The sequence below is a fragment of the Phoenix dactylifera genome, unplaced genomic scaffold (assembly GCF_009389715.1).
Source record: "Phoenix dactylifera cultivar Barhee BC4 unplaced genomic scaffold, palm_55x_up_171113_PBpolish2nd_filt_p 000852F, whole genome shotgun sequence".
Classification (NCBI taxonomy): domain Eukaryota; kingdom Viridiplantae; phylum Streptophyta; class Magnoliopsida; order Arecales; family Arecaceae; genus Phoenix; species Phoenix dactylifera.
The window spans coordinates 167,304-194,559 of NW_024068216.1; the positions used below are offsets into that span (position 1 = coordinate 167,304).

Consider the following 27,256-nt stretch of genomic DNA (forward strand, 5'->3'; position numbering starts at 1 on the left):
TCACCAAATGCAACCCATGCGAGCAAGAGATATCGCAACATCCAATAACAACAAACCTTGTCAATGAAAATAGAAATAATAAAAAAAATCTCTGGAGAAACAAATGGTTTTGATCCCTTGAAAAGAATAAGATTGTCCTTAAAAAAACAACAGAATATATTACAGAATTAGTATGTTTCCCATAGAAAAAACCCAGTCACATACACCCTAAATGCTGCACCACTAACCTGATCAATCATTAGAACTGCATCATTTTCATTTGGGTGCACAATGCTTCTGACTCAGATAAAACCATAGCCCAGCAGTTCCCACCTGAACGGAGGGTAGACAAGCAGAACCTCCGGTGGACCTTTGAACAGCAAAGCCACACAAACACAGACCGCAGCAATGCCCACCATTGCAAGCATTGCAGGTCTGTACAACAGTGAGCTGCTCATGGATCTGCAGTAAGCCAGCTGCCGATCGCAGCGCTTGCAATATGGAGGTGGCGCTGATCTGATTTTGCTCTTGTCAATCTGAAAGCCGCTTAATTTACCAGAACATGGTCCATCTGCTTGCTTGTAGGTGGCATCATCATTGCCATTGATGTGAAGGACCACGTGACCTTTGTCTGATTTATCACTAATTTTCTTTCGAACCAATTGTATGTAGGATCCGTGGCCTCTGGAACAGGCATAGTCTTCAGGAGTGAAACCAGTGCTGTCGTGAACACTATTCCATGCACTTATTCCCAACTGACAAACACCCAAAAGAGTTAAAAACAACAGCCACATATTGATAAAGTAACTATTATCAAGTATAATGCAAAACAGGAAAAAAAAAGAATGCAATGAATCAACCCATGGATTGGAAGGACGCTAGCGCATAGATAGCATGGCATTCATAAGAGCAGACTCTAATCAGTGAATAGAACAGAATGAAGAGTTTTAGGAGAGGAGTGGTTTCAAGGTAGATGTGCACAGTAAAATAAGGAAATGAAAAAGATCCATGTGGTAGCACTAACGGATGATAATGTGGGAGGCAACAACTAGAAATAATGGTAAAAATAACAATCCAGAGATGCCACAGCAGCAGAGAGACTGGAATATATGGTATCAGAAATGAGCAAGAACATACACAAATTTTGATGGAAGTAGGAAAAAATGGTTTAAGAACCCTTCCTCTTTTGGAGACTTGGTATGTGATAGGAAGTAGCGTCTAAGTATGAAACATAAAGCTGAAGCTCAAAAGATGTGATATGGTTTCTTCATTGTGATTTCCTTTTCATATGAATACTAAAAGATTATGCTGACTGATGTATGTCCAAAGTTGCGTGCCAAATTATGAAGGCATATCAATTGTTTATCACAATGTTAAGAATTACAGTAACTAATCAAGCATCTATCTTTGTGTTTATTGATATTGAATATAAGATAATGATGCCAACTGCGGAAAGGATGTTACCTGTCCAGGATCATCAGTCAATGCATCTAATAGTCTCTCAGCTCCACTAATAGCAGTTGCAATATGAAGAGGTGTTACATTTGAAGGTCCGAGCATGTCAGGTCTAAACAAGAAGCTATCAGGACCTGTCTCCTCCGTAGCTGTATTTGGTTTATATCTTAGTAGAAGTTCTACCATTGGCTTTGACTTTCTCCTAACAGCCCTGTGAAGCAGTTCTTCTGACAAGGCAAACTGAACAGGAGATTGCCCACCTAAATCTATGTTTCCTTGAAACAATATATCTAGAAGTTTCTTGACAACAGCACACCACTCGTGATTCAGGGCAAATGAAATGAGCCACCTGAAACGTGCCATGGAAAAGACATTTGAGCAAGAATCCTGCTCAGATTTAGACCTTAAGTGACTCCTTCGGAGAAGCCACCCCATTTCCTGTAAGAAGTCCATTGCCTGGTTCCTGGCATTTATTGCATCCATTCTCTCATCCAAGAGGTCACCACATGAGGCCACATTGATTGCACTCTCTAGCATACAGATTTCAGAGCACATATCCTCTTCTGCAACTATGAAGGGGAACGAGGCACCGCTAAGACCATCATCTTCAACCTGAACCAGAAGGAGGGATTCACATAACAAGAAAATAGATGGAGGATGGATGAAAAGAATGTGACAAATTGGATGTGGTAATATCGCAGCACCTCAATAAATCCTCTCCCCATTGCACTAGGAAGGGAGCAATAGAAGCTGAAGCTCCGGCACCCTTCATGCTCCTTACCAGTATTAGAGCCCCCCAAAAAAAATTGTGTTGCTTCTTGGATCAAATACTCACCCTCAAACGCACAGAGTAACCTGAAAAAGAAGTAAAGCAGATACAAATATAGATAATTTTTCCATAAGAAAGTAAAGACTATTTTAAAAGAGTAGAACAGAGAATCAGGTCTCAGGAAATACAAAGGAATGATAAATACCTCAAAGCAGAATGCGCTAGATTAAAGCATTTCACTGTGAAGTTAATCCTTGCAGAAACAGCAGCAGCAATAGGTGTGATGCACAACATTTTACAAGGATTAGGACTTCCAAGAGGCAAGGGTGTGTCTAGCACAATCTGACCTGCAGTAGCCACAAAAAGACATTATCAGATTTTGTTTGCATGTCTTATAAAAATATAATGCAAAACAAGCAACATAGAGAGAAGTGACAATCTACAGACCATTGTAAATAAAGGCCATACGATGTGGTACCCTAGCATATACCCATCCTGTTCTCCAAAAGTCATCATGGGAAATACATAAAAGCCTGTTCAGGCTGGAATTCAGATCATGGAAAAGCTGTACATGATGAAAACTAGAATAGGTAAAATGCTCAAAAAGAAAAAGAATCAAAGAGTTCAGACATCCATTATATAGGTTTTTTTGGAATGTGAAAATATACCTCCTCCCACAGAGACTCGGCTAGGCAAAGATAAATTGTTAGAATGATACAACCAGGTCTAATATAACTCTCCATTTCAGTAGGACTATGTGATAACCAGTCGAAAATCTGGAAATTTGAAGAGATTACAAATCTATTATCTAATCAAGAGCTATTAAACAAACTGTATTTTTGAAGTCTAGAGCATGCCATATAAGGATACAGCTTCAAATTTACCTGTGTTTGTAAGACAAGAGGAACATCATTTGGACTTTTTCCAAAGAGTTTGAACACGATTCTATCTGTTCGACTCTGCAGAAGTGAACGTCAAAGTACTACATTAAAAGAGGCACTACACTAATGAAAGTTATAGAGCAAGAAAAATGGTGCAAGAGCAAATAAAGAACCAATCCGTTACATGAAGACATATTTAGAGATAGAGGGGAACATCTTGATTTCAAAACTAGGTCTAGTTTTGCAGTTAGTAGGTAAGAAAATAAAAGGTATTGCATATCCATTCTTCTGTCATTATTAAAAGCATCATAATGAATGAGAAGGAATAGAATGAATAATTTATGACATATTGCATGGAGATGGAGCACAGATTCACGATGTCACCTAAGACATGTAGCTTGCTGCAAATCCTTTCACTGGCTCGAGCATGAAATTAAATGGTATGAGAAGCACCAAGCTTAAAATGTAAAGAAGCAACAATTGATCCATGTCATTTATAAAATATTCATTAAATATATATTGATAATCATATTTTTGCAAATTATTGAACATATGGCTCTGTTATTAATGATGAATATGATTTCTATATCAGTTTAATTTTGAATGAATTTCTGGATCGCTGGAAACCCATGATTAAGTGAATGCTCACATATGTTTTGCAGAATCCAAGTGGCCAGTTACGATGAATTGTGGATGTTCAAAGTTATTTAAGTTTATTATCCTGAACAGACCAGAGGTATAATTATAATTAGACAAGTCTAAGATATGCAGTCAATTGGACCTTTTTGCAATTCAGCAGTGATATGAAGGAAGAAAACTCAGAAAGACTTGGTGCCTAATTGTTGACGAACTGCAGGAGAGTAGCACCTCTACCTCACCAAATTCTCTGGTGATCAAATCAAGGAGAATGAAGCGACCAGAATGATAGCATTTATCTTCAAGTGCTCCCGGTCGATAGTATTTTACACTTTTAGGTAAATCGCTTGTTTCATTAATTAATATGTTATAAGGGCCTGTTTGGATGGTCTGGTTTCTTATCAAATGGATAAGGACCCTAACAAAATTTAATCTAACAAGGGGATAGATGCGCAGAGAGGAAAAATTGTTGGGACTAAATTCCTCCAGAGCCTACTATCTTTAAAATACATACATGCATACACACATATATATAAATATATATCAGGAATATGTGTTCCATTAGAGAGGTGATTTAAGAAATTCCAATTCAGGGACTCAGATTCCTTAGATGCCGCTCATCATGAAACTCTAGCTACTCAATCGTGGTTGCCTTCTCATTTTAAAGTGCAATGCATTCTGTATACTAGGATAGTAAACAGACCCTAAATGAAGTCTCTTAAATATTCATTAAATCAATTTATTAATTATACAATCCTCCTATATAAAATGAAAGCTTATTTGAACTTCAATCAAGATTTTTTTTGGGTTAATGACTTAGTAATGACAAGATTTATCAACATACATAATACAAAAATATACTCTTTCCAAATCTTGAGGAGTCTTTAAAGCATTACTCCTGATTGCATGGGCATAACATGTGTGACAATGCAAATATCTTACCACAGTTTGGTCTTTCAAGGCCTCCCTGGCCATGGAAGGCCCTCCTTGCCCCAAAATTGCCTTGGTTATAAGGCCACCAGTTGACAGAATGTTTAAATTAGTTTGAGAGACAGTTACATACATTCATAAATCTTGACATTTGAACATGATCCGCATAACCAACCCCACATAGATGGCATGCATGATTGTTGATCATGGCCATTGGCAGTTAAAATATAGAGTACATTTGAAAGTATACTGATTTTCCTAGAAATAAGAAGACCTTAAGCCTTTAATTCCCCACTTACAAACTAGATATCCCAAACAAGAGTCTCAAAATTACAAGAAAGAAAATAAAAGTACCTAAATTACCCTTAAGTGACACATAATGCAGTCTCTATGGATGAATGGTCAAATCATCAATCAACCACCTTTTTAAACTGGAAACTAAAGTTCAATTTCTCTTAGGGCTTCTGATAAGTGAGTTCCTGTCAATTAGAGGCATTTCCAGGTGTTCCTGTCACAATTACAATCACAGCATATTTTTAATTTTCTAATGCAACAGTCCTTCATATGCACTATCACTGTCCTCACTGATGTAGGACAGTCTATGGAAGAGGACTTATTAGGATTTAGGAAAGCGCTGCTGTAAAGATTAGCTAAAAAATTCAATTCAGACCTGAGTTTCGCTTAGAATTGAACTACAAAAATAAGAATTTCAATGCAAAATTGATAGTGGATGCTAAGACAAATCTAAAGAACACCCAATTAGGGCTCAATTAAGGAATGAAGTAATCCAAGAGAATCACCAAGCCTGATGTGGACCACTCAAGCCACTTATGGATAGGTATGGACAAGGTCTAGGAGTGAGATTCGCTACATTAAGAAAGTGAATCGCAGTCCAAACTTCCAGAAGCCCTAACTTGGGCGTACAATGTTCGATTGAAATGCTTATTTTTTAAATTGAATAACTTTTAGAGCTACATGATGTGGTGCAAACCCCTAAAGGGTTCGATACACCTGGTGATCAAAGACAAATTACATCATTTGGACCTAGAAATGAGCCAGTCAAGGTAATTTTTTTTTCAAGAAAGACTTTTACATATCATATTTCTCAATTCAGGAAGAATTGGGCTAAGCAACTAAAGACAAAATTGAAATAGAAGTTAAAATAGAAGTCATATTTCTCAAACTGATTTGGTTTTTTCATGTTAAGTGAGCTACCAAGAAATTTTTCTGGTCAAGGATTAACAGAAATAGAATTGAGATGTGTTACTCAACAAGAAAAACAAAAAAAGAAAAGAAAATCTATGTAGAAAACAGAGAAAAGAAAAGGATAGAAAAACACAAAAAAGATTCAAGGAACAGGTGTGGATAGGCCCAAACTCACTTTGCGGACCTAGGAATCACACACAGGGGCTAGTATGAAACCACGTGCCTCGTGCTGCATAGCAACTTCAGCAACCATTACTTTATTCAAAACTCTTCTCATTCAACAAAGCATAATGTTTGTACAACACTTAAGACACTATGAATAGAAAATCTAACTCAATTTTTCAAAATTCCGAAGCTACCCCCACTAAGGCACAGTTATTATAGTGAGAACACTATCATGAACAGTACCACTACAATAATTAGCCTACCAAGCTATCAAATAAAAGTTAAGATCCTTTAATCTTAACCAATGGTTCCAAAACAACACACTAACACTAAAAATAACTAGAAGTATAAGTTAAATAAGAAAATCGACAACTAAAATTAAATATAAGAAAGATTTGCAATCTTGTGATGCATTCTTAGGTCTGCATCAGTCATATATTAGCACCCTCCTAACTGTGACATCCTATGCCCTATGACACTCTGCAATCTGCACCTATTTGCTCCATTAAGATTTCACTATAACATAAATAAAATAAAAAACTGAAACGAAGGCCTCCATTCTTCTTAAGAGTACCACGGTTCTTTTGCATAATATTGTAGCTAGAAATGAGGATTCCTCATTTCAACAGTTACTCAAATTTTACATAGTAGTCATGAGTGCGGAGCTGCATCCAAAAGCATCATCTTTCAGGTTCTGAAAAATTTATATACAAATGGTATTTGACAGAAGAACAATCGTTACTAAAAGAACAAACCTTTCAACTAAGTTGAAAAAGATTTTACAGACAAGTGTTGAGAAACTAAAAAAGTTCTGAAAAAATTATGTGCAAATGGTAGTTGATGGAAGAACAATCATTGCTAAAGGAACAAACCTTTAAGTTGAACAAGATTTTATAGACTAATTGTTAAGAAACTTAAACAATCCCAAACAGAAGGTTGGTTTTCTTGCTTTTTCTTTGCTGTTAAGGTTAATCAATCATGTAAGCAAGACCATCCAATACCTATGCAGATGAGTTATACAAAGTCATTTACCTGAATATCTCTATTAGAACTCAGTGATTGTGCTGATGATGAATCTGAATTACCACTTGCCTGATGTGGACTTGATTGCTGCAACATCCAAGAAGGGCAATTAGGGGAACCCGTAGCCTGAGTTACACGGGCAATTGGGAGCTCACATGCTTCTTCACCATCTTGTTCATCACTATACATGTTTAAATCGAAGTCCTTTATCTTATCTTTCTCCAATCTAGACTCTGAAGGCAGAATACTCGACGATGTGCACCGATCCTGTGCTTTAGCAGACAGGTCATCTTCTCCAGGCACCAAGGTTGCAGAATGTGGAGCAGGAATTGACGGTGCAGTCTCGCCTAGAAAAGCTGCAGCAATATTTTTTTCTAAAGGTATCTCCACTGAAGCCACAATAGAAGTAGAATGATCAAGAGGTCTCATAGAAGGAACTTGAAATCCAGTGGTACAAGCTACTTTAGAAGGTAGAGACAAGGGCCTGGAGGATTCTTGAACAACAAGATCATTGCCATGTAAAGCATTGCCTACTTCTGATGATGTTCCAGCAGAAATTCCAAATTTGTGCAGATCTTGAGATGCCTGCAGGAGTCCAGAAATATTTCTTGTATCAGATGAACCAGCAAGGTTTGCAAGGTTCCTCAAAAGATGAGTCAGAAGGTCCTGATCTTTTGATTGGCCAGAGCTATCAGCTGCAATAACATTAAAACAGATCCAGCATATAATCATTTACTGATTAACCAAAGTAAATTCTTGTTGATAAAAGTCACCATGCCAATTAAAAACTGTCTTGATTTCCAGAAGAGAAATCAACGTCAAAAATCGATATACAAGACAAATAAAGAAAACTACATGATCAGTCAATCAATTAGGTTCTAAGTGTTGACCACCCAGAACAACAGACCAAAGAGAAAAGGTTGGGGTCAAGGAAAAATATCTTTTAAAACTGTTTTTTCCTTCTAAGAAATCTTAATAGAATCTTGCATGAAATTCAGCCAGTTATAACATTTAATTTTTTATCCAATATTCAGGTGATGGAGGAACAGTTGTGTGGGCTGTGTATGAACAATAGCGAACCTTACAAAGGAGGAAACTTTTCAAATCAGCAGAATAACAGAAGATTCATTTGCAGTTTGTTAGTAAAAGAAAATTCAGAGTAACTTTTGAAATGTGTTGTTGAATTTGAGGCTTGGCCTTGAGGTTGATGTGTGTTAAAACCAAAAAGGATGGGATCATGAAGGAGTACATTAGATGTCATGAAGTTCAAAGATGGACTGGTGGAAAAACAATTGATATATAAAGCATAAAGCTCAGTAAAGTTGCCATTGCTGCAGTCCTAAGTGTTGGCCCTTTTTAAGGTCTAGGTAGAATGCCTATGTGGCCAGGCAGGTTCTTGAGTAAAAAAAAAAAAATACCACAAATTTAATAAAATTGTTTGTTTTAATGACTTGTAAATAGAAACATATATAGTTCATAAGAAATCACATAAAAGAACATCATATTGATGCATAGTACAGTGGTTACCACTTATGTTTCTAAGAAATGTCAAAAACCACTTTGATAACATGTTCAAGCATCTAATGCTTGATTGGACCTAGTCCAATCTGTACTCAAAAAAAAAAAAAGTTCAAGCATCGATTAGTATCTAACTGAACATTATAAATGGAATCAACATGTTTCTCCCTTCAAGTAAATACATTTCTACTTAAAGAGAGAATTAGTTTATAGGTTTTAGTTCTTTTCATAAACCAACAAACCAGGTGTCAACACCAGGCAAAAGCAACCCCTACATGGCAAGGTGCCAAACTAAGCGCCTCAACGGCAGCCACGTCTGAAGGCCTAGAAAATGCCAAGCACCAAGGCAGTTGTCCAAGTACCTAGGAAGCCACTTGCGCCAACCTTGTTATATATAAATATATGTACATGGATGTACCCGTACATACATATACATACACATATGTGCGCACATATATACATAAATATATAAACACGCACACATATATATACATATATACACATAAATATATATACACACATGTATACAATACATATGTATAGATACATACATATATGTGTCTGATGAGTGCTGTGTGTGTATGTAGAAAGACCTAAAGTTCATCAGGTGTTCCTATGGAAAGGGGCGAAGATAAATCATTTATGTTGATTAGTAAACTGGTGTGTGGTTTGTAAATCAAAGGAAGAAGGTGGTCTGAATAATATTAACCTATCAGGGTTTATTAAAATTCTATTAAACAATTGGTGCTGCACGTGAGTTTTGCACTGATTAGAACAGGGATTCACATCGGGTTGCTGATTTACAACAGAGAGCGCAATGACAAGTGGAGAGTGATGGTGCAGTTGGCCGTGATCGTCGCCTTAGAGGATCGGATCGGGAGGATGATACACGCCTTCAAATACATCTTTTGAGCACCTCATCAACCCTTTCTACCATTGTGCTCTAAATCAAGGGCCAATTCATCTTCCCCCGCTTGATAAGAAAGTCTCGCATGATCGTGATAGGTTTTACAGCATCAAACCCAAGCTTCCTGAGTTTCACAAGAGGCTCAAAACAAAGGACTTCCTCATCTTGATCTCCACCGTTGAGAGGTTCTTTGAAGATCCTCAACAACAAGAAGGTGAAGATCGTGGCCTTGAAATTACAAGACTATGCATCAATATGGTGGGAGAATATCCACAACCTCAAGTGAGCAGTGGAAAATGAAGATTGCTGATTCGCCAAAGATGGAGAATGCCACCACTTCCAGTAGATCGGTCTCACTCTCTTTATCAATCTTATATGAATCACAGTTTATCAATCTTACATGAATCATAGATGGGGAATGAGCATCACTAACTACATGGAGGAGTTTTTCAAATGATCTACTTTGACATGCACACATGAAGATAAAGGAAATTGTGTAGCCCATTATGTGGCATGTGAATGACGCCTATCACAAGGAACTACATGCAAAGAACTAGCTATAACGAGCCCAAATGGCAAGAAGAGGATCCATCAATGCACATGCCATAATGTGCGCCACCCCTTCCTCCTCTAAGGATACTACAACTACCCAGTCTAGCATTGCAAGAAGATCACCAACCACCCAACCATTACTCATGGTCTCAAGTGAGGCAAATCCTCACAAACCATGCCCCATGACACATGCACTTTGTCACAAGGTCTGCTGAACCATGCTAAACCAGTTCGCAATGTACCTAACTAGACCAATCAGTTTCTAGCATGGTTCATCCCATCAATTCGAAACATAATTTTTGAAATTGGCAAATGATTTGCCAATTTCACTCAGAAAAAAGTTGACAAATTATTTGTCGATTTCAATTCGAAATTTTACCAAAAAAAATAAGGCATCATTTCCTATTTCGAAATGAAACAAGGCAACCACCTATTGATGAGGGCTGAAAGTCCTCTCCCTCTCTCAGCCTCTCTCTCCCCTCCCTCTCCCTTTCCTTTCCTTCCTCCCCCTCCCTCTCCCTCCCTCTTTGTCTCTCTCCTTCCTCTTTCCCTCCCTCTCTGAGCAACTCTATGTCAATACGCCCCAGAACGGCATGATACGGACCCGTACCATGCCAAGTTGATCGCTGGTTGGTAACCCCTCCAGTACCAGTTCAACGAACCTTGCTCTGTCATCTTGCTACACTTGTGAATAAGGTTCACTGTGTCGATACCGGACCTCGTACTAGCGCCACACTAGCATAGTGTCGGTATGGTACGAAAGTTTTTTGGTGTACCGAGTATCGGTTACCACCTGTACTAGGTACCGGTACCAAATCGGTACGGTATGCTCTGCCGCCCAATTCGGGCCGGTACGGCATACCATGCTTGTGAAGATCCAAGACACTGTACTTTAGAGTGTCCTCATTGAGAACCCACTACTGAAGTCCACATCACTGATGTAGATGATTAATAAGATGGCGAGCATGAAAGAACATGACACCTATCGACAAGAGGGTTGGTCTCAGTACACCACCTGTACTAGGTACCGGTACCAAATCGGTACGGTATGCTCTGCCGCCCAATTCGGGCCGGTACGGCATACCATGCTTGTGAAGATCCAAGACACTGTACTTTAGAGTGTCCTCATTGAGAACCCACTACTGAAGTGCACATCACTGATGTAGATAATTAATAAGATGGCGAGCATGAAAGAACATGGCACCTATCGACAAGAGGGTTGGTGAACCCATCGACAACTATGAACCAGGCGTTGAACCCGCCTTCGAGTTTGAACCAAATTAGGCCCAAAGCCTTATCATGCCGTAAGTGATGTATGCACCTAAAGCCAAAGAAGATTGTCTTCAAACACCGATATTTTTCGCACTCACTACACCACTAATGGACACAAGGTACGCTGAACCGGTATCGGTAGGCGTACCGATTGCCTACCGAACCGGTTCGTACCGGAACTGGTTTTCTTTTTTTTCAGTGCTCGTCTGCGCGCGGATGTGGGTTAAAAAAAAGGCCACAGAGTGGCATTTTATGACCCGCGCGGGTGGGGGAACCACACGCGAGGTGATTCCCAACGCGGGAAATCGCGCCTGCACGACGTGGAATCGCGCTGCACGCAATGGACCTACGCATGGAAACACGTGGGGGAACCGCGCGAGGTGTTCTGCCCCGAGGGAGCACATGGCCCGAAAACGGGCCACGTGCTCGGCACCACAGCGCGTGCGCTGTAGTTAAAAAAAAAGGTATCGGTGCAAACCGCGCTGTAGTTAAAAAAAAGGATATCGGTGCGAACCGGCCGATACGGGCCAGTACGAGACAAGTATGCGGCCGGTACGCATACCAATCGGTACCAGCCCGAAAACGGCTGGAACCGGTATCCACGCTGTTCGGATACCGGTTCTAGGCCGGACCGGTCTGTAACGTGCCGAATCGGCCGGTACGGACTGGTTTGACAGACTATGAGTGGACATGTCTATGATGTCATCATCAATAGTGGGTGGTGCAAAAATACAAGTCATCGACAAGCTCAATCTAAAAGTAGAGAAGCATCCTAGGCCATACGAAATTGCCTAGTTCAAAATAGGCAATACATTAATTATCTCCAAATGATGCCTAGTCGATTTCTCTACTTGTGCCATTAACATTGACAACACATGGTGTGATGTAACACAAATGGATGCTTGCCATATGTTATTGAATTTACCTTGGCAATATGATCGAGGGGTGGTCCATGATGGAAGATACAACACATACTCCTTCCATAGAGATGAAATAAAGATCGCGTTTCGACCCATGAAAGAGGAATCCCCACCAATGAAGGAGGATTTTAGTCACCTTACTATCAAAAGCTTCTTCAATGAAAGTAAGGGCTCAGGTTATATCTACATGGTTATCTTCAAGGAAGAGGCTAGTGTTTTCGATAACATGAAGCCACTTCTTAAGGAGCTTGATGATCTGCTGCCTCAACTGCTCCCTGGAGGTTTGCCCCTTTATGTGACATCCAACATGCCATAGACCTTGTACTTGGTGCCACCTAGTCAAGTCTCCCAAACTATCGCATGGCACCAAAGGAGCATGAGAAGCTACAAAAAAGGCGAGTCAATGGGCTTTTGCGGAAAGGCTTGAACCACGAGAGTTTATGTCCTTATGCCTACCATGCTAACTCCAAAGAGAGATGGGACCTAGAGAATGTGCATGGACAGCTATGCCATCAATAAGATCACGATGAAGTACCTATTTCAATCCCTCGATTGGATGATACGGTAGACTAACTTGCAAGAGTCCGCATCTTTCCAAGATTGACCTTTGCTTAGGCTATCACCAAATTCGAATCCACCCAAATGAGTGAGAAACTTTCTTTAAGATACAAAGATGGGCTTTATGAGTGGCATGGCAATCTCTCCAAAGCCCCAAGTATGTTCATGCAAGTCATGAACCAAATAAATCAATCTTTTATTGGAAGATTTCTAGTTGTTTATTTTGATGATATACTTGTGTACAGCCACAACTCTTGTGAGCATATTGAACACTTAAGGTAGGTGCTTGGAACCAAGGTTCTCCATTCGCCCGTACTAATGCATATCGTCCCATACTAGGCATATTGTACCATACCAGTATTGAATTAAGACTTTGTATGGGGAGTGTACCCAGAGTCTCAGTACGTTGAGCTGGCCCTCGTACTAGACATACCAATAATGTGCCAACATGGTACCAGTGCGAGGTCCAATACCAAGATAGTAAACCTTGCTTGGAACCTTGCACCTAAAGCAATATGCGAACTCAAGAAGTGTTAATGGATGGTGCCCAAATTGATCTTCCTAGGATATGTTATACCCAAAGACGGCATCCAAATTGACAAAAAGTTCAGAGCCATCTAAAGAATGGCCAACTCCTTGAAACATCAATGATGTCTGGAGCTTCCACAGCCTTGCATCATTTTATTGATACTTCATCAAGAACTTCTCATCGTCGCCTCTATCACTGACTGCAAGAAGCAGGGGAATTTCATTTGGACACTCAATGCTGAGCATAGCTTCCACGAATTCAAGGAGTTAATGGCACAAGAACCCATCTTGGCACTACCTAACTTTGATGAAGTGTCTGAGGTGGAATATGATGCATCCAAGGTTGGCATTGGCACAATTTTTTTCTCAAGAAGGCCGACTAGTTGCCTACTTCAGCACAAAAGCTGAATGGAAGCTGTCTCGACTACTCTACCTATAATATTGAGTTTTATGCTACTTCTCAAGCCTTGAGACATTGGAAGTTGTACCTCCAACAACGTACTTTGAGCTCTACTCTGACCATGAGGCCTTGTCCTTCCTTAATGGCAATCACTGTCTTAATCACTGACATGGAAGATGGGCTGCATTTCTCCAGCAACTCAACCTTATAATCAAACATAAGTCCATGCAATGAACCGAGTGGTAGACACATTCAGCCACCAACATATTCTACTTGGTACACTCTCCTCAAAGGTAGTAGGTTTTGACCTACTCAAAGATATGTACAAGGACAATTCAGATTTTGGAGCTATCTTCGAGCAGGCAGGTATGCATACCTTCTCTTACCGATGTTTTTCTCTTCCTTGTAACTCAACTTTGCATCCCAAATGGTTCTATAAGATAGAATATCATCCAAGAACTATGCTCTAAAGGATTGGGAGGTCATTTTGGACAAAACAAAACCATGGCCCTAGTAGAAGAAAGTACTATTGGCCCTGATTACGGTGTGATGTGATCCAGTTCTTGATGAGATGCCAAATCTGATAGACAGCTAAAAGTAACGTGCAGAACGCCGGTCTTTATACCCTTGCCTATCCTTGCAGTTCCATGGATGGAAGTGAGCATGACTTCATTCTTGGCTTGAATGAACACCATGTGAATTTGACTCCATAATCCTAGTGGTGGATAGGTTCAGCAAGATGGACTGCATCCCTCGCTAGAAGAAGATGGACGCTTCACATGTAGCGGATTTGTGCTTAGAGAGGTGGTTTAAGTGCACAGAGTTCCCAAAACTATCACTTCAAATCATGCCTACCACCCTTAAATGGGTGGCCAAACTAAAGTGGTTAATAGAAACCTTAGAAATCTACTCAGATGCCTTGTGCGAGACAAGCTAATAGTTTGGGACCTGGCTCTTCCTCAAGCCAAGTTCGCTTATAATATCTCATGCAACCATTTTACTAATCGGAGTCCATTCAAGGTAGCGTATGGAAGGACACATGGCATGCTCAATCTAGTGTCACTACCAAACACTCAGCCAATCAATTGTGATGCCCAAGATTTGACGGATCATATCAAAAACATCGATGACCAGCTTCTGAATCAATTAAAGAAATCTAACACCAAATATGAAGAAGCTATCAATGCAAACTACCAACACAAAATTTTCAAAAAGGGTATCCTTCTAATAGACCATGCGGAGGATGGATGGATCAAGTGGCAGTACTTATGGCAAAAGTATGATCAACACATCTAAGATTACACCACCTAGTTTCACAAGCAAGCTATCTCACTCAGAATCTCCACCAATGATCATGCGGTCTTCATTGTATATGTCGGAGATCTCAAAGAGAGCATCTGAAAGAAGATGAAACTCCTCAAAGTTGAAGACATCAACAAAGGTAGCATGAAATTCATGGGAATAGAGGAGAAAAGCCAGCTTATGGAAGGCAAGAAGGGTGATAAGTTCAACAGAGGCAGCAAGTCAACACGATTCAGAAAATTATTGCAACCACTGTAGGATCAGTGGGCATACCAACGAGAAGTGTTAAAAGCTCCACCCTCAGTTGCAGCCGAAAAGGAAGAAGTCGAAGGACGAGGATCCTAAAAAAAAAAGGTAAGGTGGTCATTAATGTGATTGAGGTTGAAGAGCTGCCCGAGCTTAAGCAAGTAGATGCAAAATTGAGTTTGATAATGAGAAAACCCAAGATAGCAACTGAGGCAGACCCAAAGGCGTGAGAGGAACTTTTTCATTTAAAAATCTGCATGAAACAAAGCATCATCGATGCTATTGTAGATCCTAAGAGATGTTGAGTTGAACATCGAGTTGTAGACCAAGTCAACTCTAGAAGCCTGCTATAGATTGAAAAGTATTTATGGAGATCTAATTAAATAAGGCAACTATCAATAAAATCTATGTAGATTTGGAAGGACAAACATCAAGATAAGTCAGAGATCTTATCTAATCAAGAAGTATATTATAAGAAATATTGACATCAAAATGAGTCAAGGATCTTAGAACCTATTAAAAGGAATATTCTTTTGCACTAAATCAAACTCTAGCATATTATGGAGAAAATTCCTTTTCCTTATTTGTAGAACTCTTTTACCTTTTCAATAAGAAATGAATATAAACACATTTGTGGGTAGGTTTAAAGGATCATACAATTATAAATAAGGGTGTCTAGCTATTGTAAGAGCATCTTGAATTGAATGAAATTTCTAGCTCTACCATTTATTGTTTTATACGATTTTTTATTGATGCTTCTTCCTCCTATCTTGTTACTCCATTACTGGATAGATCTTCTTCCTCGAGGAGAAAGATCACTATGTTCACTAATTAAGCACTCATAAAAGACTCTGACTTATAGAGTTTATGGTTATTAACCAAGGTCAATATGGATTACTCTTTCAAGAACCAAGACTTTTCAGAGATAAAAGAACCAGGACTTTATCAGCTGAAAAATAGAAAGTAGAAACATGAATTACAAGGGCGTAGAGGTTCAAAAGACAATCCAAAAAGCTCAAGAGTAGCAGGATCTATTTGACAGGAGAATGATTTGGTGCCATTTTTAAAAGATTCATTATTCTAGGATATTAATAATTTTTAAGAAGGATGTGATTAACCATGACATGTCATAAAGGGCCACAAGCCCTCACTACAAGTCCACAAATCCACCAACTGATCATTGTTTGAAAGTATGACTTTTTACAACTCCTTCCACAGCATCTTAGAAAACAAACTTAGTTTGTCATGGTGCACAAGTTACTGAGTTGAAATCATGTGTTTCTTTGAGCACATCCCAATCATAAAAATAAATCTGGGATGGTTTGGTGTTGCTTAAAAGTTCATTTGTAACTTCTAAAGAAAAGAAAAATCCTAGAATGTGTTTGTTAATCGCATTGGAGAACTGCTTCTACAAGAAGAAAAGTGTAAAAAACCTAACTTCTAGAAAACCTAACTTCTAGCTTCTTCTTTGCTAAGAACCTTTTGAAAAACGGATGCAACCACAAGTACACCCTCAATGAACATGAATAGGCATAAAAAGCCTTATATCGCAGACAATAGATTGTTAATATAATCTCGTACACCAACTATAGACTTAGGTTTACGAGGAGAGAGTCCAAGCGCCCCCACCCCCCACCCCTCGGGGCATAAGAAATCAATTATAATGACATTTTCATTTTGGCTACCTTTTATTTAGAGAAATGCCAAACAAGCATAAAGCACGCATCAAGGCTACCAACACTGGCAATACAAGAGTTAAGGGTCGTCATTTGGAGCATTTTCTATTTACCAAAAGGCATGACATGGGCTCAAAGGACTTGATACAATGAGCAAGTCATCATAGTAGGATACATGCATTATTTAAATCTGTAATATTGGATATTGGCTTCATAAACAAATGCACATGTTTAAACACCCTTCCACTTGCATCAAAGAAAAAAAAATTCATCCCAAGACAAGTTAAACTTAAAAAGAATGAAGAAATTATGTGCAAGATTGACAAGCTTTTCTCAATGTCCTATGACAAATATCCTACAAAAGCGAAGAAATTATGTGCAAGATTGACAAGCTTTTCTCAATGTCCTATGACAAATATCCTACAAAAGCAAGAATGCTCAAAAATAATAGTCAGACAAAATCACTGCCTTGTTTTTCCCATTATCATTTTCAGACTCAGAGAATATGTTTACCGATACGGAAAACATCAACTATAAGACCATACAAGAATGCACTCTCAGTAAGCTACAAAAATAACTTGCTGCATTCCTATGAGATAGTTTTCAAAAATATCATAGCAAATTTCTATACAGAATAATGACAAGAAGTATATTTTTTCCACAGATATATTACAAACAATCATACAATCATACATACAGGAAGCTCCTGCACCCCCCACCCCCAAACTAAATAGAAATATGACCAACGATCATTTAAAGAAATGTATATATGCATGCATAATCTTGGAGAAAAGGGGAGAGAAATTACATTGTAAATTGGCCAGCACTCTTAGCAGACTTATCAATAGAAAGCTACTGGCATGATTGTCATTCAAAGAACCCACAGCCATGTTGGCATCAGGATTGGTTTTTCTCCTCCTTAGATTATGGCCAGCCAAACGTCGACGACAACTTCTCTTCCCTTCATCAAATTCTTGAAGAAGGTGAAACCTGGAAATATAATCTTTCGATAAGAACAGCAATGTAATAACACTTTAAATGTTTTGAAGAAGTGCAATAGCAAATGATAATCAATAGTTCTCAAATGAAATGTTAAAGCAGCAAATCTCGCAATTTTGAGAGGAAAACAATATGGTTCCCCTAACATAAGGACAATGTAGCATGCCTATCTCTCATCAGACCCCAGTTTGTTGTCATAAAGAACCTTTTTTACATAATATCCTTGACAATTTGATCCCTCTGCTTCGAGATAAAAAGTGAATGGACAATATATTAGGTGGAAACATTGTTTCTAGTGTTCAACATTCAATAGAAAATGAGAAAAAAAAGGAGAAAAAAGAACTAGAAGTCAATATAGACAAAGAGCTAAAATTCTCGTATCACTTGCCAAAAAAATTATCATAGAGGTCCAAAATGCTTCCTCTCAGGTGACAATCTTGAGAAGATAAAAAAACACAAGTCAGTCAGCCAATTCCTAAATATCTGAACCACTTTCTCCACAGATTTTTTTTTCCAATATTCCATAGTGCAAGCAAGCAACAGAGTTGTTTCCCCAATCTAATCATTTCTTTTCCTGAAATAACTTTATGAAATTCTCAAGCGCAACCAAGTGATAAAATCGTAATTCTGTTTCTTTTCCCTCATGAAGTTTTGCGATTTTCTTAGTGCAACAACAAGAGAAATTCTGACTTTTTTTTTAATCCTTTTTCTATTCCTCAAAAATTATTTTCCCCCTTTTCCAACAACTAAACCAAGCCTTCAAATTTCCAGTTACATTAAGGTCAACATTTCATTAAGTGATATATCTGGCAGATATGTCTCTAACTCTAATGATACCATAAGTCCTGGAAAGAAATTATCCACAAATACAGTTGACAAAGGTCTTGTTAGTGATTCTGGGGTTCAATTTAACATGGAGACGAACAGAAAGAAGCTTCTACTATGAATACACATCATGGCAGTAGGATTTGACCTAATTACTACCCCTAATCCATCACCTACATGGGCTTAGTAACATTTGAGATTATAAAGAAAAATCTGAAGTTGAAGGATGGTAGGCAATGATAATTGGAGCATATCTGCATTATAATATTGCAAAGATGACAATTGGAGCATATCTTTGGTTGCTCGAAAGTGGGTTCCCTGAAATGGAGTTTTCATGGAATATGCACTTCGGCTGTTCAGTTGCCTGAAGTAACTGGTGATATGCAGGTAAGCAGGAATTGGGACTTCTTTCTTCCCACCTTGGCAACTTTGGAGGGGGAGGCTCCCAAGTAACTGAAGTGGGCGGGCCACTTCAACTTCTGCCACTTTTCCAAAAGACAACCTTGTATAAAGCAAAGCTGAATTAACATGCTTGATTTTGGCTTCACCACTAACAAGGGGCCATGATGCTGCCAAAAGATTAATTAATAAGTACAACAGGGTGCTCTTTACGGTTTGGTTTACATCGTCATCAGACGAAGAGCTACATATTTCATTTCATGCATGGACTGCTGTGTACTTATTTCATGTGTGGACTTTGGTCTCTTTCGAGAAATTAAGAGAAGGCATTTTTACATGTTAATTTTATATATGTAATAGTTGTGATCAGATGATACACTGGACTGCTTTCACATGGACCTGCAAACTAACTAATCGGCTTTCATATGTAGTAGCTGTGGATACATAGATGTACTAGGTATTTTTACATATGAACTTTACTTTGTCTCTGCACTATGTTTTTCTTGCATTTCTCTACCTTTCTGCATAATTTTTAGTTCATATCTTTGGATTGTGAAGGAAAGAATGATGCTTCATTTGATAAAAGATATACACAACAAATCGTAACAAAATAAACAGAACAAATTGAGCTATTATTATTTTGGCAAACAAATAACTACTAACCTACTACATTGCTGGCAGAAACGCTGCATAACATTTCCAACAATTGCCATACTGGCTTTGGAGTGCATCTCACAAACCTTGTGCCGTCTATGGTAGTCTTTGGTATTGCTCAGGTCAGCACCACAACCCTCCACCTGGCAAGAGGAGCGGCTAGAATTTCCCTTGGCCAACTTGCTCCTGTTTCCATTCTTCCCTTCCCAGTTTGCAAGGTCTGCTTCAACCAATTCAGAGGCATGACCTCCAAGCTTTAGAGTAAGAGATCCATCAGAAGGCTCATCATCATCATCATCATCATCCGCCACTGTAATCCTCCTCCGCTTCTCAAGTTCTGCTTTCCCTTTCCCAGTGATTCCTAAATCAGTCTCTTCAGCGCAGGAGGATGAGCTGTTGGATAGCCCTCCAGTAGCTGGATCAGACATCAGTTGCTTGTTCCGGCAGTCTTCTGAAACAGAATTCAAAGGCGTAGCCACACAGTGATTGCCATCCCATTTCCGGCCGTTCACATCCCATTCCAGGCTTTTCTTCCCAAGTCCACTGGATGTTCCAGCACCATAAAACTGTTGTCTTTTGCCTCCAACTTTAGTCTCCATCAATCCTCAAATCCCTCAACGAGAATGCCTGGAATCCAAATTCAAATTTCCGTACATTTAAGGGATCCCAAGGAGGCAACCTGGATCCCTGCACCCCAAGAAATCCAGAAACATCACACCCACACACCCATGAATCCAAACAAGAGAAACCCAGATACGAATCAATAGTTCGAAAGAGAACACGCTTTTCTTACCCAAAAAAAAAGCCCTTCACTTCAAGAAAAGGAACCTTAATGAACAACAGCTGATTCCAAAGTATTAGTATTACCCTTCTCAAGTTTCATGATAGATCCAAAAAAATTAAGCTAAATAAACAATAAAATAAGAACCCTAACTACATAAAGAGCCGATTCCAGATGCTTAGGTCTCACATTTTCGATGTGAAAGCAAAAACCAACCAAGCAAAATTCTCAAATCGGCAACATCAGTCAAATAAGTAACAAAATAAAATAACTTGGCAAAACCCTAAAGTCCCGGACCTAATTCCACCCCCCCAAAAAAACTTCAAAAATTAAACAAGAATCGCCAAAAAGATGAAGAAAAACTTCCCTCCGGAAATCCCAGCACCCGATCTGAGGAAAACCGCAATCCAACTCAAGATTCACGAAGCAACCAGCGAAAGGGAAGAGGGAGAGATTAGGAAGCGGCCAGCCAAAACGAATACTATAAAAGAGATATCTGCAGAGAAAACTGCGGGAAAAGTCGGCAGTCAATCGAAAGCGATCAGGCTTTTTTTTTTTTTCGCTGAAGCGCCGATCAGGCTTTTTTGAGCTGTAAATAAATGCGGTAACTGCCGTACGAAAGCCACCCTAATTTATTTATGACGTCATATCTCCTCCGTTAGCGCTACATGCATCCAACCTCACGTTACTTGATAATATAATTTTTAAACTTTGATTTATCCAGAAACTCCCCCCGAAAAGCGCCGACAATCTAAACCGTTCATCTTCGGCATCATCTTGATCTGACGTGCATGGTTCGCCTGACGGTCCACTAGCAGGGTTTCCGTGTAATATGGTAAAGCTGTTCTGTGTGTCCTGTGGTGCAGGGGATCTATAATTGGTCCGCCGAAAACTACCACTGTAGGCGGCAGGTCATAATTTGTATAGGCAAGAGTGCATAGAATTTTCTATGCAGAAGTCTGATCTGCCGTCGGTTCTTCCTTTGAAACATTCTCCTCCGTCCGTGAACTGTCGCTTGAGCCATGTCAACGGCTGATGTATGATTGGCAAAAAATCTTAGATATTTAGTTGCGACGGGGCCGGGGAATCTACGGGCCGCACTGTAGACTGTCTCCAGCATGTGATTGCGTACGTGGCGTGTATTTATAGCATCTGATCAGTTCGTCATCCAGTGTTCCGTGTTCCGTCTTGCAAACGGCAATTGAGCAATTTATCGGCTGCGTTAGAAAAGATCCGTGCAATTAGGCAAACTGGTAGACGGGATTAGCGTGTGGAGTCAGGATCATCTAACGGTGCACATTTTTTTGACCGCAGAAAGCTGTACAACCATGGAGATGGACGACTGTCAAATACCCAACAATATACTATGTACGGAGCCAACTTAGTGCTGCTTGCAATATGTGATGTCCCAACTTCATTTTTCTATCTTATATTGGAATGCAAGCTGTTGTTTTTGGGCAATTTTATATTTTTTTTACTGAAGCAGATAATTTATATAATTTTAATCATTCAGTAAAGTAAGAAAATAATAAATTCCGAAACACTCCGGATAGCTTCTTTTCTCCAACCCACAGAGTGCCCTCGAAATGACTGACCACATACGAAATCACCCCGTCTGTGGCTCATTCGCCTCTTTAAAAATATGCTTGGCTTGGAAAGCCATGCTATCACTCAACATAGTCCGAATGTTCAAAGGTAGCCCCTTCCGATAATGCTAGTACTGTTCTGAATGACACTAACCGAGTCTCTTTCAAAGAGCTAGGAGCAAATTTTTTTAAAGTTTAATAAAAAATACACAAAGGAAAATGCCATTTAATATCATTTTTAGGGTACCGGTCATTACTCGACAAAAGAGAAACTTCTATGGTTGTTGAAATCGTGTAGAAAGCGCGTTCTTTTGATGGAGGGGGTGGCCATTGGCATCTTTTGAAAGACGAACATGTCATGTTCCTCGAGAAAGTCCAGTCTACATTTGAGTTTTCGTTAGTTTAATGAAGAGTGAGGCTGCACGAAAACAAGAGCGAGTTGGTTTTGAAGTCTAATTCTCCTTTTCCCTTTCGCATGAAAATTTTCTCTGTTCTGCGTAGGAAAGCATGGTCTAGTTCATAGAAACTAGCCTAAAGTTGGTGCATCTACCTAGAAATCTGTTTCTAGACATAAAACCTTCCCCAGTTGGACATTGTGTTGACAATAGGCATTATATTGACAATCAACCATTTGGCTATCTATGCTTTTGACAATAAGTAATTTTTTTCCTTAAGATCAATTTTTGGGTTGTCTAATCAACTTTAGTTTGGGTCAACAAAGCAAGAAGCTTGCTACTAAATATATCGAGAACAATTGAGCATGAGATATTTGCAGCCTATGATAAAGATGATGCTTGCACATGCAAATGCCATAGCTTGCGTGCTAAAATTTATGTTGTTTGAGATACTTCAATATTTAACCTGATGATTCTTACATGTGCAAATTCCATACTTTGAATCTTTAATTGTTTAGGATGGCTTTTCAAGCTAGACCTCCTAACACGTTTGCAAATCCTAGGCCAACTCCAGGCTATTTATCTTTAATAGTATTATAAATATATATGGTAGGAAACAGATTCTGTGACAAATATAAAGATTTAGGCTGGTTGGAGGGTCAGGTGACTCAGGTTTCGCAAGCCTTGACAATAAGCTATAGAAGGAACTTAAATTTTGGAATTGGAGGTATTTGAGAGGTTATATAGTTCATGGATACCTTAAGTTTAGATTTTCTTTTTTTTGCATAAATTAATGCTAGCTTTGCTAAATCTCGCAACTCTAAATTTAAAACTTGTTCTATATAGTTTTTGAAAAAATATTATAGAAAAAACTCTATTTTTTTTTTGATTGGTTACTTTCACTCTCTTATCTCACTTTAGACCGCCACACTAAAGGGAAGGTTGCTTTTGCTCTTTTAACCCATAGAAAAATATAAAGCTTATTTCCAATAGCATTTTGTTGTCATAATATCTATTTTACCCTTTTTGTTTTCTTAGGTAAACTATTTTAGCCTTTCTGGAGCACTTTAAATGGTTTGATTTTGATGGAATTAGTAACAAATGGATATGCATTCAACATCCAGCCCAAAAAGGTAATAAGATAATATATTAAATCAAGAAACAATGGTTATAATAATCAGTATGTGTCATTTAGAAAAAAATAAGGCAAATAACAAAATAGTTAACATTCTAGTCAACCTCACTACGTTATTGATACGAAATCCACTATTTAAAATAAAACTTTTATATTAAACTATTATAGTTCATATATTGATTGTAAGTGTTAATTTTTTGCCCAAAGTTCTCCAAAGTAGAATTATGGGATTAGTTAGCATAATAATGATTGTTATTGTTTTTTTTTTTTTTTTTGCTTTGACGGGTTCTTCAGACAACACGTGTCCGAATACATCCAAGAAAGTCAAAATACACAATCTCACGAAGTACCAATGGCAGCTCCCTCTCTCCTGCCCACAGGGCGTATCCTGAGTGGTGGGCCGCGTATGCAGCCACCCAGTCGGCCGCCCCATTGGCCTCTCTGAATACATGCGTGGCCTGAAAGGCCGCGCCATCCCTCACCATCATCCCGATGTCCCGGATCAGAGGATGGTCTGTGCTCTCACCACTCGGTCCCTGCCGGATCCACCCAATAACTGTAGCCGAATCGCCCTCCAAGATGATCGAGCTAGCCCGCAGCACCTGCCGCGCGTGGCGAAGACCTGCCCAGGCAGCTCGCAACTCCGCCCCTGGAACTGATATGTCGAACAACTGGCAACCGCCTGCTGCCACTACCCTGGAATGAGGGTCCCGTATAATGAAGCCTGCCTCGCCTCGCGTACCTCCATCCAACAACACCAACCCGTCAAAGTTGACCTTGAGGAAACTCGGGGGTGGGGGCTCCCAGGTGAAAAACACCGTCCGAGGAGCTGCCTGAGCAGAGAAGGAACCCCAGGTGTCCCGAGCTGTCAAGGGTATATCTGAAGGGATGGTGAGTCTGGACTCCATCGCCAGTGCACGAGCAGACTCCGCAACAAACCTCGGCGACATCCTGTGCTCGCTGAAAGTACGAGCGTTCCTTGCCAGCCAGATCTGATGGGCTGCGCAAGTCGCTCTGATGGCCTCCTGATGTGTCTCGGGACTGGCCAACCACTGTCGTATCATCTGAAGAAAGAATCTCCTCTCCCACCACGCCTCCTCCGGGATACCTGTCCACTGCCATGTCGCCCTCACCCAAGTGCACCGAAATAGTACATGGTCCACAGACTCGTCTACGCCGCAAGCCCCGCACTCCGCAGGGATCCCCAAACCACGCCTACTCAGCACTGCTCTCGTCGGAAGGCGATCCCACATCCCCTTCCACAAAAAGAGAGCTGCCCTCGGGTGGAACCCGGACCTCCATATCTAGGTGTAGTCCGGTCCCCGCTCATGCTCCCGCTGGATAACTCGTGACAGATCATCCTGACACTGGCCCTGCATGAGGTGCCCCATACCCGGATGTCTGGCCCCTCGCATCCTGGTACTGGGAGGGAGCGAATCCTCTCAGCAAGATGTGCCCCGAACAACTGATGTAGTCTGATCTCATCCCACTCTGTCCTCCCTGGTGCTAAGAGGTCGCATACCCGGTGCCCCTCTGCTGCCTCAGTATCCACCATCGTCGGCCAGTATCTCAAAGGAAGGATATCCACCCACGGATCACAAATCACATCGATGCTCCGTCCATCGCCTATCAGCCACCTGGTGTTAGCCGACACAGTCGGCAAGTACCTCCCGATCTCACGCCACATAAAGGAGGTTCGGCGGCCACTCCGTGCCACCTTAGAGCCCCCTCGGCCATATCTGGCTGCCATCACCTGGCTGCAGAGCCCCTGTGGCTCCAACAAAAAACGGGCTGCGTGTCGAGCGACAAGGGCCTCATGCCTCTCCAAGAGGGACTGCACTCCCAGACCGCCCTCACTGATAGGAAGACAGACCTGCTCCCAGGCCACCAGATGTACCCCATGGCCCCCACCATGAGACCCCCACAAGAAACTCCTGAGAAGACGTTCAATCTTCAACAGGGTCGTCTTTGGGATCACAGTGTTGGCCATAAGGTATACCGGCATGGATCCTAACACCGATCTGACTAGTGTCAGTCTCCCCATCATGGATAGAGATGATGCCCGCCATCCCTCCAGCCTGCTCTCGACCCGCTGTACCAACCTCGAGCACTGTGCCACCTATAGTCTCCGGCCTGTGATGGGGACTCCCAGGTAGACCAGTGTCCCCTCCTGCTCTGGTATCTGCAAAATCCGCCTGATCTCCTATCTGACTCTGCTCTCCGTGCTAAGGCTGAACTGAATGGCTGATTTCATGAAGTTTACTCTCTGGCCGGACGCCGCACAGTAATCTGCCAGCACCCTGCGAAGTACCCGTGCATCAGAGACCCGCGCCCTAGTCAAAAGAAGACAATCGTCAGCAAAGAATAAGTGAGAGATGGGTCCCGCCCCCGGTGCTGGAACATAGGCCTCTAGCTCCCGGCGAGTGCACGCACTCTGCAAAGCACGGGACAAGATGTCAGAACAAATAATGAATAAGTAAGGGGATAAGGGACATCCCTGCCGCAACCCCATAGTGGACTCGAAGAAAGCTGACGGTGTGCCATTGACCAAGATAGAGAACTTTGGCCCCTGGACACACCCTAGGACCCATCCAATCCATCGCCTATGGAAGCCATAGGCCTCCAGTGCTCTCCGAAGAAAACTCCACCTGATCCTGTCATACGCTCTCTCCATATCCAGCTTGATTGCCATCAAGCTACGCCGCTTCGGTGCTCGCTGAAGGTCCCACATCATCTCCTGGGCCAACATAACATTTTGGGAGATGTTCCTCCCCGCTACAAAGGCCCCCTGCTTTTGGCTGATGATGCCCGACAGTAGGGGCTTCATCCTGCCCACCATAATCCTTGCCACAACCTTATACAAGGTAGTGCACAAACTAATGGGCCTGAAGTGACCCGGCTCTACCGCCTCCTGGCGCTTCGGGATGAGCGTAATGAAAGTGGCCTTCCAGTCCTCAAGCATGGCTGCCTGAGTAAAGAAGCACTGTACAGCCTCAACCACTGCTCCCCGAATGATGCCCCAATATCTTCGAAAAAAGAACGGGGGAAACCCATCGGGTCCCGGAGCCTTATCTGCCGCCAGAGCCCAGACTGCGTCCTGCACCTCCTGCGCCGACACTGGCCGAACCAGGATCGTGTTCTCGTCATCATCAAGACCCACATTAGCCCTCAGAGGGTGGTCGCCATCATCAGGGCCTCCAACTTCCGTCCATCTAGTGCGAAAAAAATCAAGTAAGACCTGTCTGACGGCAGGCTCACCCTCCACTCGGTGTCCAGACCCATTACGCAATGAGTGGATCATGCTCCGCTGTCTCCGGATAACCGTCGTCCGATGGAAAAACCTAGTGTTGCGATCACCCTCGCATACCCACTGGACCCGAGACTTCTGTCGCCAGAATATCTCATGCTGTCGTAGTAAGGAGTGGTGAGTCGCTAGAAGCCCCCGAAGGTTGGTCATGTCCCCCTCCGGGAGTTCACCTCCTAGGTCTTCTCTCCTCTGCAGTTCAGTAATCGCAGTCTCCACCCCATCCAATCTCCGAAAAATATCGCCCACTACCTC

General features: G+C 40.9%; 1 protein-coding gene across 1 annotated transcript; it reads right to left on the reverse strand.

Moving 5' to 3' along the window:
* Positions 1-57: 57 nt before the first annotated feature.
* On the reverse strand, positions 58-21,145 carry LOC103707678 (squamosa promoter-binding-like protein 6). The gene is made up of 11 exons (XM_008792255.4): positions 20,594-21,145; positions 19,810-20,487; positions 17,732-17,913; positions 7,054-7,739; positions 3,088-3,162; positions 2,872-2,979; positions 2,651-2,768; positions 2,409-2,550; positions 2,139-2,289; positions 1,444-2,046; positions 58-734 (listed from the first exon to the last, which is right to left on the reverse strand). Exons 2-11 carry the CDS (start codon positions 20,397-20,399, stop codon positions 282-284), a joined length of 3,108 nt encoding a protein of 1,035 aa, XP_008790477.1. The 5' UTR covers positions 20,400-20,487; positions 20,594-21,145; the 3' UTR covers positions 58-281.
* Between the last annotated feature and the right edge of the window lie 6,111 nt (positions 21,146-27,256).